At 44.7% G+C, this 14,261-nt stretch overlaps 1 protein-coding gene across 2 annotated transcripts in view; it reads right to left on the reverse strand.

The window, feature by feature from the left end:
* cdh8 (cadherin 8) overlaps positions 1-14,261 on the reverse strand; it is a 143,709-nt gene that overhangs the window by 77,415 nt on the left and 52,033 nt on the right. For both annotated transcript variants that reach the window (XM_030099133.1, XM_030099124.1), the window contains exon 3: positions 6,431-6,725. In XM_030099133.1, coding sequence (XP_029954993.1) covers positions 6,431-6,725 — 295 coding nt within the window. The remainder of the gene's footprint in view (positions 1-6,430; positions 6,726-14,261) is intronic.

Consider the following 14,261-nt stretch of genomic DNA (forward strand, 5'->3'; position numbering starts at 1 on the left):
GATTTTATTCTCATAGAGCTTGCAGACGACTGATTAAACATATCAAATATTAGCTGATGAAAACACAAAAAAAATCAATTATGTTTTCTTAAAAGTCACTTTACATGATTAAAGCTGTACCAATTAAAAAAATCCAACCTGGAAATGAGTGTTTGTAAGCAATTCTCAAGGTGGTGAACCACGAATGAGCGCCGACACGGCAGTTCTGCTGAGAGTTATCGAGCAAATAAACGCAACACAACATTCCAGCATCCCAACGTTTTTGATGACTTGTTGAAATAAGGAAAACACACAAAACATTAAAACACAATTTTCTGCATAATTAGGAAACAAGCAAACACATGAGACAGAAAATCTGCAAGTCACACAGAAAAAAAGTCCTGAAAGCGTCCCAGCAGAGGCCTGCCAGCTTTTCCAATTCCCTCTTCCTGATGGCATTAGGGCTTTAAGTAGGTCTTCAAAATGAGGTCTGTAATCAAAACACGCTTGTTTCATGTTTTATTCAGCAAAACAGAACAAAACAGGACACATCAATCAATACTCACCTCCTCAGTCCCCAAGCTTTTATTGCTTTTTTTGTAATGGTTGCAAATGAGAGGCTAAAAGAGGCTAAAAGAGGCTAAAAGAGGCTACAGACGCTAATGAAGGAAGGTCTGTGGGCCGTATTTTTAAAGTGAGATGATGAGGGAAGTGAAGAAACTTTGCAGTGGAGTTGATTCATAATGTTTCAGGTGAAAAAGCATCGTTTCTGTTTTCCGTTTCAGAAAAGTTTTCTGTTCACACCACAATGCTCTCAAACCATTAAACGAGTAATCCTACGAATCTGTATAATTCACAGCACTCAGCTAAAGTTAGGCCTTTCCAGGGGGTCTGAACAGCTTTCACAGTGTCCACATGTTGCATATCGATGACGATATTTCTGATTCTGCTACCTGCAGCGGGGATCTTCAGCTGCAGATGCTTGCTCGCTGACCCGATCACCTTTTCCCCAGATTTGTGCTCACAATCTGGCCGGTTCACGTGTTCAAGCCTGACTTTTTGGAAACTCAGCAGCTAACACACAATGGCAGATTTCCCCACAGACTTTCCTGACAAAGGTGCTTGGCCTTATTTGTTGGCAGCGTCGTTCGGGGAAAAATCAAACGGGAGATGAAGCAGGGATCATCCTGAAAGACCTCGGGCTTCGCTGCAGACTCAGAAAGTTTGCAGCAAAGATTGAGACCTATTGACGCCACACTCAGAAAGACTGATGTTCCATGGTGATGATGAATTCAGATGAGTATGCGGGGTGATTAGGGCCACCAAGATGCCCCCCCTTGGGGCATCCCAAACGCAGTTAGCAAAATGATTCTTCCAGGCGGCTAATTTCCCTACTCGCTCTGAGTCACACTCCTAAACAAAGTTTTGCAGTGACTCATCACATTCCCTTTTTTGCCTCAATACAGTAAATGTGCCATTTTATGCAATTCCTCCTTCCCAGAACCTGAGCTGCCAACCTGACACTGCAGCTTAGAGTAACTTTATTTTAAAGGTGAGGGCAGCCATATAATAATGTGGCGCTTCACCATTTCAGAGTTCTTAAGAAGTAAGAAAACATGAATTTAAAGAGCATTTACAACCCACTGCAGGACAAGGTGTTGTTCAGTGCAAGAAAGTAAGAAGAAATGAATCAAAGCAGCAGACATTTATTACCCAGCATGCCTCTTTTCTTTAATTTCTTGGAAGAAATTCTGTGAAATCAGTCAAGTGGTGGAACTAATATTTCCTAATGAAACATGTCGTTTTAGTAAAACAAAACAAAAAAACGCCTGTTCTACAATAACATGTAACATGGGGTGAATTAAACACTGAAGAGCTTTAAGTTAAGCTATGATGTGACAACAGAGACCAACAACTGAAGAAACCACCATTCAAGGTTTAATACGATCAATTAAAAATGTATCTTAAAAGTGGTTAAGCACAAAGAGTAGAAAGGTTTTCAGAAGCAGGATTCATTAAGGGCCCATTTACACGACTTTCCACTGAAAGTGCCGAAAACGATGGAGTTAGCATGCCAGGCCATGAGTCTTCGCTATTGTTTATTTTTGGTATGGGTCGGGTTTTAGGTTTTTTAGCTTCCATGTAAATGGGGCTTAATATTGATAAAAAAATTTAAAACTGTTATAACATGACTGTCCATGCTGTATATTAGGGCTGTTGGTTTCATTCGGTTGATTACATCTCTTTGGTGAAATGATGGTGTGTTTGTTTCACTTGTTTTGGCAGCGTCGAGTTAATCCTCACTACATTTTGACACATGAATGAGGAAAATCACCATTAACGCTGCTAACGTGATTAATTCTTATATTTGTAATGAAAGGAGAAACTAGTATTAAGCAGTTCAGGAGCTTAATTAAAACAAAAAAAAAAAAAAAAAACTGTTGCTGTCATGTTAGAGAGCGTTAGCCTGAAAGTTTACTGTCCTGAGTTTAGCATGTTAGCGTGTTAGCATTGTTGCATGTGAAAATCCAGATCATCTCATGTGAATTTCTTGTTATACCAAATATAACATAGAGAGAGAATTTTTTTGGAATTTTAATAGAGAAAGGAAAAAAGACCATGTAGATCACCCATGTGATTATTTCATTATTTTTTCCTGCAGGTAACATGACGATCCCTTGAAAATAAAGTCATTAGTTCATAAAAATCACAGCAGTATAAAAATTCATGAAGGTTCAAATTGACAAAAAAAAAAAAAAAAGGTTAATTTTGGACTTCCTTTTTTTTAATTGGCAGAAGATCAGTTCCTGCAGTTTGGTTGTTTGCCAAGTTGTTATTAAAATGATCATTTGACAGCAACTCTTCAGGGGCAGTGTGGTAACGAAAACATTAGCCGTAACCCACCCACTCAGGCTAATTACCCCAAACTGCTCCGGCTGGCGGTTTCTCCTTGGACGGAGCCGCTCATTGTCGCAGCGTTCTTAGTGAGGTGATCCGCTAAACAATTAAAATGAAGATGACCTCCATTCTCAGCCATTCAGGAGAATGAAAGTCAGAGAAAAGTCAGAGAAAGCCACACGTCTTATCCGACTGGTCCTTTTAGAGGCAGAACAAAAGGTCTTTCTCCTTCATTTCCCATTAACCTCTATGCTCCTGTGCGCACAGGAAACATGGCGACCTTGCTGGCCCGTGTCACATATCTCATCCGGTTGAGGGGACGGCTGCCTTCGTGGGACGGGACATTAGGTGAGGCGGTACGAGGAGAGGAGGCTTCTATCTGCTTGCAGTCCTTGACAGATAAAATGTAGGTGTTGATGTTTGTTCCTGGGCCTGCTGATACGCCGCGGATACACTCTTGATAAGCGCAGAGTGGCTCCGACGTTGATGAAGCCTGGAGTGGAACTGACAAGCCCTCTAAGTGGATAACATCGTCAGGAGGAGCAGGCTGCTACGGTCCGGATTAGATTTTTGATTATTCCTCGCAGGTGGGGCTGGAACACATCGGCGCACACGGCGCCGTCTGAACCCGGCGAGGCGTCTTTTCAGCACGTGCCATAATTTAACACGGAGATTTGCTGAGACTTTGGTTTATTCTCCTTTCCCGTGGACTTTATTAGTTATCCACCGCTCAGCACCCTCCTGGTAATCCACTGAGTCTCGTGTAAATTCTCATTGTGCCGTGATAAAGATGAAACGCGGCTGTAAAGAAGCCATGATTTATGAACACGAGGCGAGAGAGATGAGTGACTTATTGTTTGTTTGTCCGGAGCGTCTAATTCTTCCCGTAATGCCACAGCACATGAAAACTTAACAAGAGGGAAACAAGTCGCTGAAAGGAAAGCCTTTCAAGCAAACAACTGAGCATTCGTGAATGTTTAATTAATCAGGAATGACAAAAGGGAACAACAATCAACAAAGAGATGCCGATTTCCATTTCTTATGCATTATTCCCACTGGTGAATCACAGAGTGCTGTCAACCGCCACTTTGCTCTGTACCCCGCCGCCATGGTCGTCCCAGCACTGCACCGACAAAAACCCTTGGAGAGCTAGAGTACATTTCAGCTGAGATCCAACGCGGCGAACAGCGGGGATCAAGCAACAGAGTTCAGACAAGAGGAGTTCACTGTTATTCCATGTTTACATGAGTGTTTCGGCTTCGTGTTTTGTTCCTTTTGAGCTTCGTCTGCCGCAGCAGCTAACGGCAGTCGTCACCTGCATCGCGTTGGCCGCAAAGAGCCGACGTAAAAGGCCCTCATCCTACAGATGGGACTCGGCAAGCGGGTTCCGTTACATGGCGAACACCATCTGCCCTCGCATGTTATGTCAGCCTGGTGACAGGTAACAAGAGGCGCTCGATGAGGAAACACAATAACAAGCACATACCGCCCAGAACCCTCAGCCATCTCCTCCAGTGTCAAGACGGCGTAAAGACGCACTCTGATCTCCTTCCTGCTGCTGATGGGAACAGTTTTTCTCTACAAGCCTCCCGGCACTCGTGGGGGTCAGTGGTGAGGCTCCCCTCAAGAAAAAACACGTCGCCCCTTCCCGTCCGACAGCAGCTATGCATTATCATCACACAGCGGTCATTTAAATGCATGAAGAGAATAAGAGTGAGAATATATGAATACATTAGCAGGCGGTGCTGCGCAGGGTGTTTGCAGCGGTTTGTGTACCGTTTTGTGGGGGCTTGAAGGATGGTCGCTTGTGGCAATTAGCATCAGTCAGTGTTGTCAAGTGGTTTGCAAGTCCACATGCAAACGCTTTAGGTACTGTTATGTGAGAACATTTCTAACTTAAATTAATGATCAGTTTTTTCTCTAGTGAGATATTCAAACCAGGGATTTTCATTTCTTTGTCGACCGAGTTTAAGTTTCAGTCAGAAATAGAAAAACAGTTGAGGAAAACATGGGAATCCAGAACACTGCTGTAGGTGCTTTATTCATTCTTCACAAAATCCCGTGTTGTATTTGAAATCATTATTCACTAACTTCATCTGTTACAGATTTTCATGGATTACTCTGCAAGTTAGAATTGACATTTAGCATTGTTCCTGCAGTGTGTATTCAGACTCAACATCTTCCAGAAACTTCCTGAAGCCTTTGAAGCTTCAATAAGTGAAAGGAAGCAGATTTCTGAGCCCAAACTGGTGGTGATGAGCTCTGCTAATTTCTCAGGCCTTCCGCAGCTAGCAGTAGCAGTAGCAGCGTGGCTGGAGCAGGTTCAAGCGTCTCTTCATGTGGGTGGAGAGATCTTGCTTCATGTGGGTGGAGCAGGTGTGTTGCTGTAGATTTTGATGTAAGTGTAAAAGCGTCTTGTCCAATAAAACAAAGTGGCGGCGTGTCCCGTTGCAGTAATGAAAGACACGTCGTCTCGTTCTCAGGTGAATACTAATCTTCAGCAGACTTGAACAACGTGCCTTTAAAAGTTGAGCTGCTTTACAGCCGAAGGCTTCGCCGCTAGCAACCTTGTTACTTATTGTATTCTTTAAAACGGTGGGAAGTGGCTCAGGCTGACCCGAGGCTGGACACCCCCTCAGGGCTGGGAGGCTTAAAGAGGCCAAAGTGAAGCTGCCTGCTTTTGAGAATGAACTGAGGAGCTGCATGAAAGACACTTAAGGATGCCTGAAAGTAGACGATTTGACAAACAACCCCCACAATGAGCGTAATTTAAAGCCTGACGACTGTGGAAAGAAAGATGCCACAATGACCACTTCCAAGTTTCTCTTGTCAAAATCCGATCTTCCCTGAACACATGTGTGAAATAGTCGGGTTTCTAATCTTCCCATAAATATTTAGTGCAGCGATCAGTCAGATAATGGAGCGTTCACAGGGAAGTGTTCAAGAATGCAGTGAAAATTCCGCCTGTTCCCGAGCGGTCGATATCATAAGACAGAGTGGCCCTTGACCTATACAAAGTGAGGAAAGCGTTTTTTTCAGCCGGGACTTGTGCTGAGGCTGCTGCAGGATGTGTGAAATGTGCCAATGGTGCTTTTTCAGCCTCCGCAGAAGTCAGACGTGAGAGTGAAAGTTTAGTGCAGCATTTCCCACTTCCCTGATGTGGCGACTGGCTTCATTTTGCAATGTGATATCGCTTGGCTGGTGTTGTTCAGCGTCGTCTTTGTAGTGGCCCTTCTTCCTGTGGACGTGTGTGTGTGTGTGTGTGTGTGTGCGCGTACGTGTTGATCCTGACGTCAATTGTTCAGTTGCAGCACTGAATTATTGGTGAAGTCCCAGTGATTTGATTTGATTTATCATCCTTATGTTTTCATTTGGAGAAATACTCATAGCAGGCGAGAATGTAAATAGGCATGCTCATTTCCGCTTGTTCTTATTCACTCATTATTTTTATGCAACAGCCCATTAGAGATCAGCCGTCTCGGAAATCTTGCGCACTGATTAGGCTGCTGTGTGAGGCAGGGAGCAGAAATGAGGTCTGTCTATTGTGACTTACCAACGGCAGACATTTCTGGAACGGAGGCGCGGTACGGGCCCTCGATGAACTGTGGCGGATTGTCATTTATGTCCTGGACTTTGATGATGAACTCCGACGGCGGCTCCAGAGGCTCGTCCGTGTCGGCGTTAACGACCTGGGCCGTGAGCGTGTACTCGGCCTTCTCCTCCCGGTCCAGCCGCTTCATGGCGTGGATGTCGCCCGTTAGCTCGTTGATGGCGAAGATGGTGCCCGCACCTTCGCCCGCGAGGACGTACTTTATGTTCCTGCCGCCCACATCCAAGTCTGTGTGTAGCTGCAGATCAGAGAGAAGTAAAAAGAGATAAAGTGAGAATCTGCAGCATGAGTCCCTATGTGTAAACAGACTGGGGGGGGGGGGGGCGGGGGTTAATGAATCTGAGGTGATACGCTCAGCATATTCCAGAAGTTCCCACCATGTAAATGCAGATAAGTGTACAATGTAGCCATAATGTGTTGCTTGCAGCTTGCACTTTGTTGGAACTAAACACAGCACACATACTAAAGGCGGTCCGACGTAGCCTACGCTTTGCTAAATGAGGCCCGCTGAGGACAATAACTTTATAAGGAGCAAAAGAAATGGACCTGAGCCTACGCCGTTGCTTGTTACACGTCGCAAACACATCACACAAAACGCACATGGCGGGGGCATACAGCTCCCCACAGCCGGAAGTTCACCGAGGGTGGATGAAAAAAAAACTGGAATCCATGAAAAATTAAAGAGGAAACTCTGCACTCCATGATTCACGCATGCAAATAACTCGGCCCAAAGTTAGCGGACAATGCTGCAGCGCTCCTCATTATTTTCGTAATTACGGTTTCATTAGTTGACCAAAGCGGCATTACGTGCCGGGCTGAGTGGCCGGATCCCGCTCGCTGCAGAGCTAATGAACGACGCGATGCTACGAGAGGCTGCTCTAACATCTGTGGACCGGAGAGAGGCGGGCGGGGGAGCCAGGTCAGGGAGGAAAGAGCTGGCTTTCTGAAGTGACAGAAACAAAGAGCGGTGCTTTTATGCACTCTCCTGTTACTGTAAGTCACCTTTCATCGAAGCTCCCCGGATCCCCGAGGTGAGTGACTTTCAGGGGGGGGGGGGTATTTACAAGCATGCTCAGTGTCGCTGGCAGCATTCTCTTTTCAGTTTTTTTTTTCATTTTTCTTAACTTACACACCTCTCGGAAACACACACACACGGCGGTGCTCACAGGCATGCATCAAAACATCTGCATTCAGCAGCTTTAATTTCATTTCCTGCCGCGGCGTTTCGACAGAAATCCCCGGGGATGGTGGTTCGGGGGGGCGGGACAGAATCTCCAAGTCGAAAGCAGTCGACCTCCGAACCCCCCCCCCCCCCCCCCCCCCACACACACACACACACACACACACACACACATATACACACGCACACCCGCCCCACCTGCGATGTTTTTATAAGCCGCCTTTTATGCATATCCTGTCTCAGAGGTGTTGTTTGCAGACACTGACAAAGCACATTCACTTAAATTGTCACACCTTGCACTTTTGTTTTCCTAATTGTGCCATCATTTCACATGAATGATGTAGCTCATTAACACAAATGCCTCGCAACATCCTGCACGCCGAGAAACTCTTTAAATGAGCTCAAATTAATGACGGTCTGTCATTGTTTCTTTTTTTTTTTGTTTGATCCGACGTGTGACTCCTCGCATGTGGAGCGATGCCTGCAGCTCAGCGTACAGGACTGTGTGTCTTCCCACTCAGGAAGGGGCAAATTGACGCTTTCAGCCTACACGTTTGGTTTCGGTCGAGCCATATGTCACAAGTATTTTTAGCTCGACATCAGGGGTTTAATCCCGGTTTGCGTGGAAATGACTGCTTCACTTGGCACTAATGCTGTCAGGTGAGGTCACTAATATATGCGCTGCTAAAACAGGAAATCCTTTGGAGAGATGTCGGTTCATGCCAAAAACCAGAAATGAGCTGCTAATCTCAGGGTTCGAGTTCGTGACGGAGGGAAAGTGCTGGAGGTGCTGGCAGTGGCAGAGTTTACTGCTACGGGACATCAGCAAACTCCGGCGATGCTTACACCATGTTTCAAATGAAGAAACGGCGTAGTTAGCGTGCCAGGCCGGAGTTAGTTGTTTTTATAATGAAAACACACACATGCTGCGGCCAACAATGCACAAATATTCGACAGTTCAGTATGTTTTATACCCAAAGTCTTCTAAATCATAACAAATAGGTTTATTGTGTTGACATATTCACGTCAATCCACTGTATTGTTTCATTATAATGACATTTTGTCCCAACACAGATCAATAGGAAGTAGTTTGCTGTTCTGTCGTCGTGATGCATCCTCATCCTGCAGCTTGTTTAAGGCTCCATCATTTTGTGGACAGTTGGAGCATTTTTTGATCCATTAATCTCCAGAATCGTCCCCTCCAGGTTACACAGGCTCACAAGAAACACACAAAGCATCCAGTGGGTGAGCAAATCCTCTCCTTCACAACAGGCACATTGTGTTCTTCCCTGAAAAGCCGAACAAAAACAAACAAAAGTCACACATTCCGTCTTGGTTTTGCTGGAAGCCACTTTAAGTGGAAGAAGTCGAGGTGAACCGGCTGCAGGCGCCTCTGTTCGCCACATTTCTCCTCTAAATGCCGCCATCGCCCACTTGGCAGACAGCCTTCACACTGGAGTGCACCAATGGTCATGAAAGAGTAGAATTACCCAAGTCTGTCACAGGTCCCTGTCATTAACCGCGTTGCCTGGGCAACTAAAACAGCACCAACAATCAGTGACATTGACAGTGGCATTCAGGAAACAAGCAGATAATGGATAACAACACAGCGTGGTGGCGATGATTATGTGCTACAATGCACACCGCACACGCTGATACATTATTGTGAGTTCCGGATGAGCGGAGCCGACAGCACTCTGACTGTTGTCTTGCCTGTGTTAATTCTACATCTGATAAATAACGGTGACCCATTAACAGGCACTTATGGAATAATTCAAGCAAAAGGTTTGAAAGATAGACGTTTGGAGGTTTGTTTATCCTTTGGAACATCTTCATGATGGAAAAGTAAATGAATAAAGGAACAACTATTGAGTCATGTGAACATTTTTGTGCATGAATTTGTACATTGGAGAATCCCTACTACTAGCCCAACCCAGACCAGGGTTTGAATCCTTCTCAACAACCTGACTGTCCTTTTCTCGCCTTTTTCCTCCGTCTCCTTTACTCAGTGGCGTGTCAAATACATTTTAGGTCGGGGCCACATGCTGCCTGATTTCATCTTGAGTGGGACGGAGCAGTAAATATTGCCATAATAACCTTTAAATTTAAACTTTAAAGTTAATCTCTGCTGTGGTGCAGGGTTTACGTGAAGAAAATGTCTATAAATACTACAGACAATCACTCCAATCTCAACATGAAGCCAATTTTAAGGAAATCTTCTGGTGCAAAAACCAGAGAAATGTCCTTGAAACTTCTCCAGCTGCTGCATTCTGTATATTTTTACAAACTCCTGGCGCATGGCGTTGAGGCTAATGCTAGCTAGCTAGCATTCACTGCAGCATCACTCAGCTGGAGCCCCAGTGTTGTATTGCGCTGTAACTCTTAAGAATTTTCGTAATAATCCACGTTTTCTTTGAAATTGTCACCATTTTCTTGGTGGTTTAGAGGCCTGCAGCCTCTTATGGGCTGGTTTTGGCCCGTGAACCTTGTGTTTGATACCCCTGGTTTTAAATATTTATAAAAAAGGGAGAAGTGAAGGATAACATCGTGAGTTTATTTCATTTCACTTGTAATCAAAGTGAGCAGTAATTAGACTGCTGCGTCTCTGTAAACAGAATCCATCACAGAGAAGACACCGAGAGCGTTCGGGCTGCGAAACTCTCCTCTGTCTGTCGGCTCAAACTGCAGACGCCCAGACGCTCTGAAGCTCCGGTTCACACCGATGAAGAAAGCCGGGGCTGACTGAGGGAATTCTCCCATGGCAGTACTTTACAGCGCTCTCTGCCAATACACATCCACACGGAGAGGAGCACACCTCCATTTGCCAACCACAACTCCCAATCAGGGACTGCATGGGACTGCTTATCCTGTCACCGGAGGAGGAAATATGTCAGTCCCTGCTGAAGATGAGCTTTCGCAGCAATCACTTGAACAATCACTGTGTCCTAATGAGGACGCTTCTACACATTCTGCTCCCACGTATCGCTCCCCTCCCACGCCCATCACGGCCCCCCGGCTCCTCACGCTTAAGTGTAGCCCTACAGAGGAAACTAATGATTTTGCTCCTTGTCAGGGCAAATGGTAGACAGGACATGCGCTCCTCCTATGTATGTAGCAGTCGGACCGGAGAGGGAGAGGGAGACGAAAGCGAGGAGCGAGGGGGAGGAGATGCTGTCACTGTGATGCAGCTTGTCAGCTACAGTCGGCAGGAACAGACTGCATGAAGTACGTTGGACTGCTTTTCCTCGATCCTCCCTCAGCTCGTCCTCAGGAAAGGGTCAGGGATTACGTTCCAGAGTAAGTCTCAATGTAACCAGCTGCATGTGATCACAAAAACAGACACTGCATTTAAAAATGATCTGAAAAAAATGTAAAAGACCTACATCAGTAGCCGATTCATCATTAGTGTCCAATTTTTTTTCTGTACTTTGAACTGACTCACATTGCTCACTTTGCACACCTTAGTGTTATTTGGTCACATACGGAATGAGTCAAATGAAAGAAAATCTTCCAAGCATTTCATGAAAGAGAGTTTCGGTGATGGTGGTGCAGAGTTCTGTCATGAGGGTCTTAATCTGCCACCTGGGAGTTCAATGTGGTCAACCAGAACAGCTCTTCAGGAATTACAGTGATCATTCTCTGGAAGGAGACAACTGAACCCCAACAAGTATCATTTACAGAGACGCCAGATTTCTTCACTAGCTGTGCTAGCATGTAAATCCAATTACAAGCATGCCATGTAAACATGATTCGATCAGAGTCGCGTGCAGGTCAGAGGTCATCCCATTAGGGACATCGACCTCATGTCATCAGAGCACAGAATTAGAGACAGTTGCAGTCTGTCTTCAGTTTTCTTGCATTACAATGACATTCTGATGAGGACTAGTAAGTGTGAGAACGGCTCATGAGTGGCTAACAGTCTTCAGTCCAGCGTCAGTACCGGCTTCATGACGAATGATGTGCGATCATGAGTGCAGGTCACGTCCAGCCAAAGCCACAGTGTGAAGCATTATGGGATTGATACACTGACTGAATCGCAGGGTGAACATGATGCATATAAACCTGCACATCAATCTGATCACTTCACTCAGCGCTCGTGCAAACAGGACAATCCTCTCTTGGATCGGCTCACAAGTGGCCATGGCAACGAAGGGAGTCCATACTTTTTCCACATCCATCCCTTCATCATCCATCCATCCATGCATCCAATCAGCATTCATGCACCATCCATCTGTCCATCCCTCCTTCCATCATCCATCCATCCCGATCCATCCGAACATGACATCTGACTTGATCAGCTCGGAGCAGTGTTAATTTTTTCATTTCGTTTTAGTTTTAGTCACTCACCAAAGACTTGATTAAGTTAAAGTCACATTTTATTTTTTGTTTTGTTTTGTTTTGTTTTAGTTAAAATTTAGTCTGTGGAAATTAGTTTTAGTTTTAGTCTTAATTTTAGTCTTGATGGAATTTGACAGTTTTGTTGTACTGTAGTAAATTAGATAGCTAGATAGACAGATAGACAGATAGATAGATAACTTTATTGTCCCAGTAGGAAATTTTTCTTGGGCAAAGTGCAAAGTGCTACATCAACATATATATATATATATACATATATACATATATTATATATACATATAAAAACAACACAACATAAAACCACAGTAGCAGAAGTGCAAAAGGATACGTGTCACGGTTGTAAAAACTCCACTGTAAGCATATCTTTAATTATGTTTAGATATTTAAATTTAGAATGTAAAATATACTCTTGTATCATAAATATGAATATCTAAGGCTTGTTAGAAAAAAATTAAATACATGAGCTTCAGATTCTTTCTGTAAATTCTTACAACAAATGTCAACCTGCAAGAAAAAAAGCTCCAATCATAATGACCAGCAGGTGGCAGTAATGCAACCAACGGGATGCAAGCTGCTGTAAAACATCACAGAACAAGAAGAAGAAAAGAAGCACACTGCACTGAGAGTGCTGCGGTGCTGCGTCTCCGTACGGAGCCAGACCGGAGCCGGACCGGAGCTGGACCGGAGCCGGACCGGAGCCGGACCGGAGCCGGACCGGAGCTGGACCGGACCGGAGCTGGACCGGAGCCGGACCGGAGCTGGACCGGACCGGAGCCGGACCGGAGCCGGACCGGAGCCGGACCGGAGCAAGCCCGGTGTGAGGATGGTTGTAATAACCCAGCTTGTCCGACGGCCAGCGTCAGCTTTTTTGCCACATTTTTACTGGTCTGTTCATGATGTCCAGAGATTTCGTTTTAGTTTTTGTTGTCATTACTTATTAAATTTACGTTCTCGTCACAAATTAGTCACGGAATAAAGGGTCGTCAACGAATAGTTTTCGTTTAAGTTTTCGTTGACAAAATTAACACTGGCTCGGAGTGCCCTAATGTGGCTTCCCACTGCATCCCAGATGTCGGATGGGTAGGTAACCACTGTTCCATCCTGCAGCCTGGGCTACCTAGAGAAGAGAGTCGTTTTGGTTTGGTGCTGCCATTTTTCATTTCCAGCTGAAAAAAAAGCCATTTTTAATTAGTTGCTATATTTTTAAAAACAGTGTGAAAACTCAAACAAATTCCATATGCTTTCCAGATTCATGCAAACCTCCGATGTAAATGCTGCTGTGGTCCAAGTCAAGCACTGACATGCTGTTTGATTTCCAACCCCGGTGTACGAAGACAGAAGCAAAACCCAAACAGCTAAGATCCCTCCAACACAAACATATCTGCCTTTGGACGTAATGATTACGGAGCTACTCCCAACAATGAAGACAGAAATCCTGAGTGTGTGAAAAACCACGCAGCGAAATCCATCCTGTGTTTCAGTTAATGCAGCAAACAGGCAAAGAAATCAGCGTGAATAGGGCTTGTATAATGCATCAGCGCGTAGCCTCTAAATGTCATGTTCGGTGTGATCCTGATGTGGTAAAGATGACGGGCTTGTTTAACTGAGGTTGCATGACCAGACGGGCAATCATACCGCGGGAAAATGTCATGTTATCCATTAAATATGCAGTAGATTGCATGTTGTTATGTAAAATGTATGGGAACCCCCGGGGCCACACGCTGTGTGCACTGGTTTACATAGCACCTTTTGTAACAGCCAGATGTTGACCTTTTTCTCCTCATTTCAGTGGGTTATGATGACCCAGTTCTCCCTCATTCGGTCAGTGTAACCCAGCCTCACAGAGCTTTTCCAACGAGTCCATTTAAGAGGAGCTCATACAGCAAAGGGGGAATCAATAGGCGCTTATTCATTGCCAAAAATGGATAAAATTAGAGCTATTTTTTTTTCTCCCATCTGCGCACCCTCAGGGCAGCGCAGCCTAAATAGTTACTCCAGATAGATTCTACTCAAACATGTCTGGAAATTAATTGTAGCTTCATCCCATTTGTTGGATTTTGACTCTGTTAATTACACCTACATGAATAATCTGTAATTCTAAATATTGCAATAACATTTTGAATGTACAGAGCAGATGGCGCGATGCATGATATATGATACACTTAGCTATTCTCGGGAACATTTTCCCTCCAGTCTGTCTCGTGGCACGTAGCGGTTTATCAAATTGGACAGAAAAGT

Source organism: Salarias fasciatus, chromosome 1, assembly GCF_902148845.1.
Source record: "Salarias fasciatus chromosome 1, fSalaFa1.1, whole genome shotgun sequence".
Lineage (NCBI taxonomy): Eukaryota > Metazoa > Chordata > Actinopteri > Blenniiformes > Blenniidae > Salarias > Salarias fasciatus.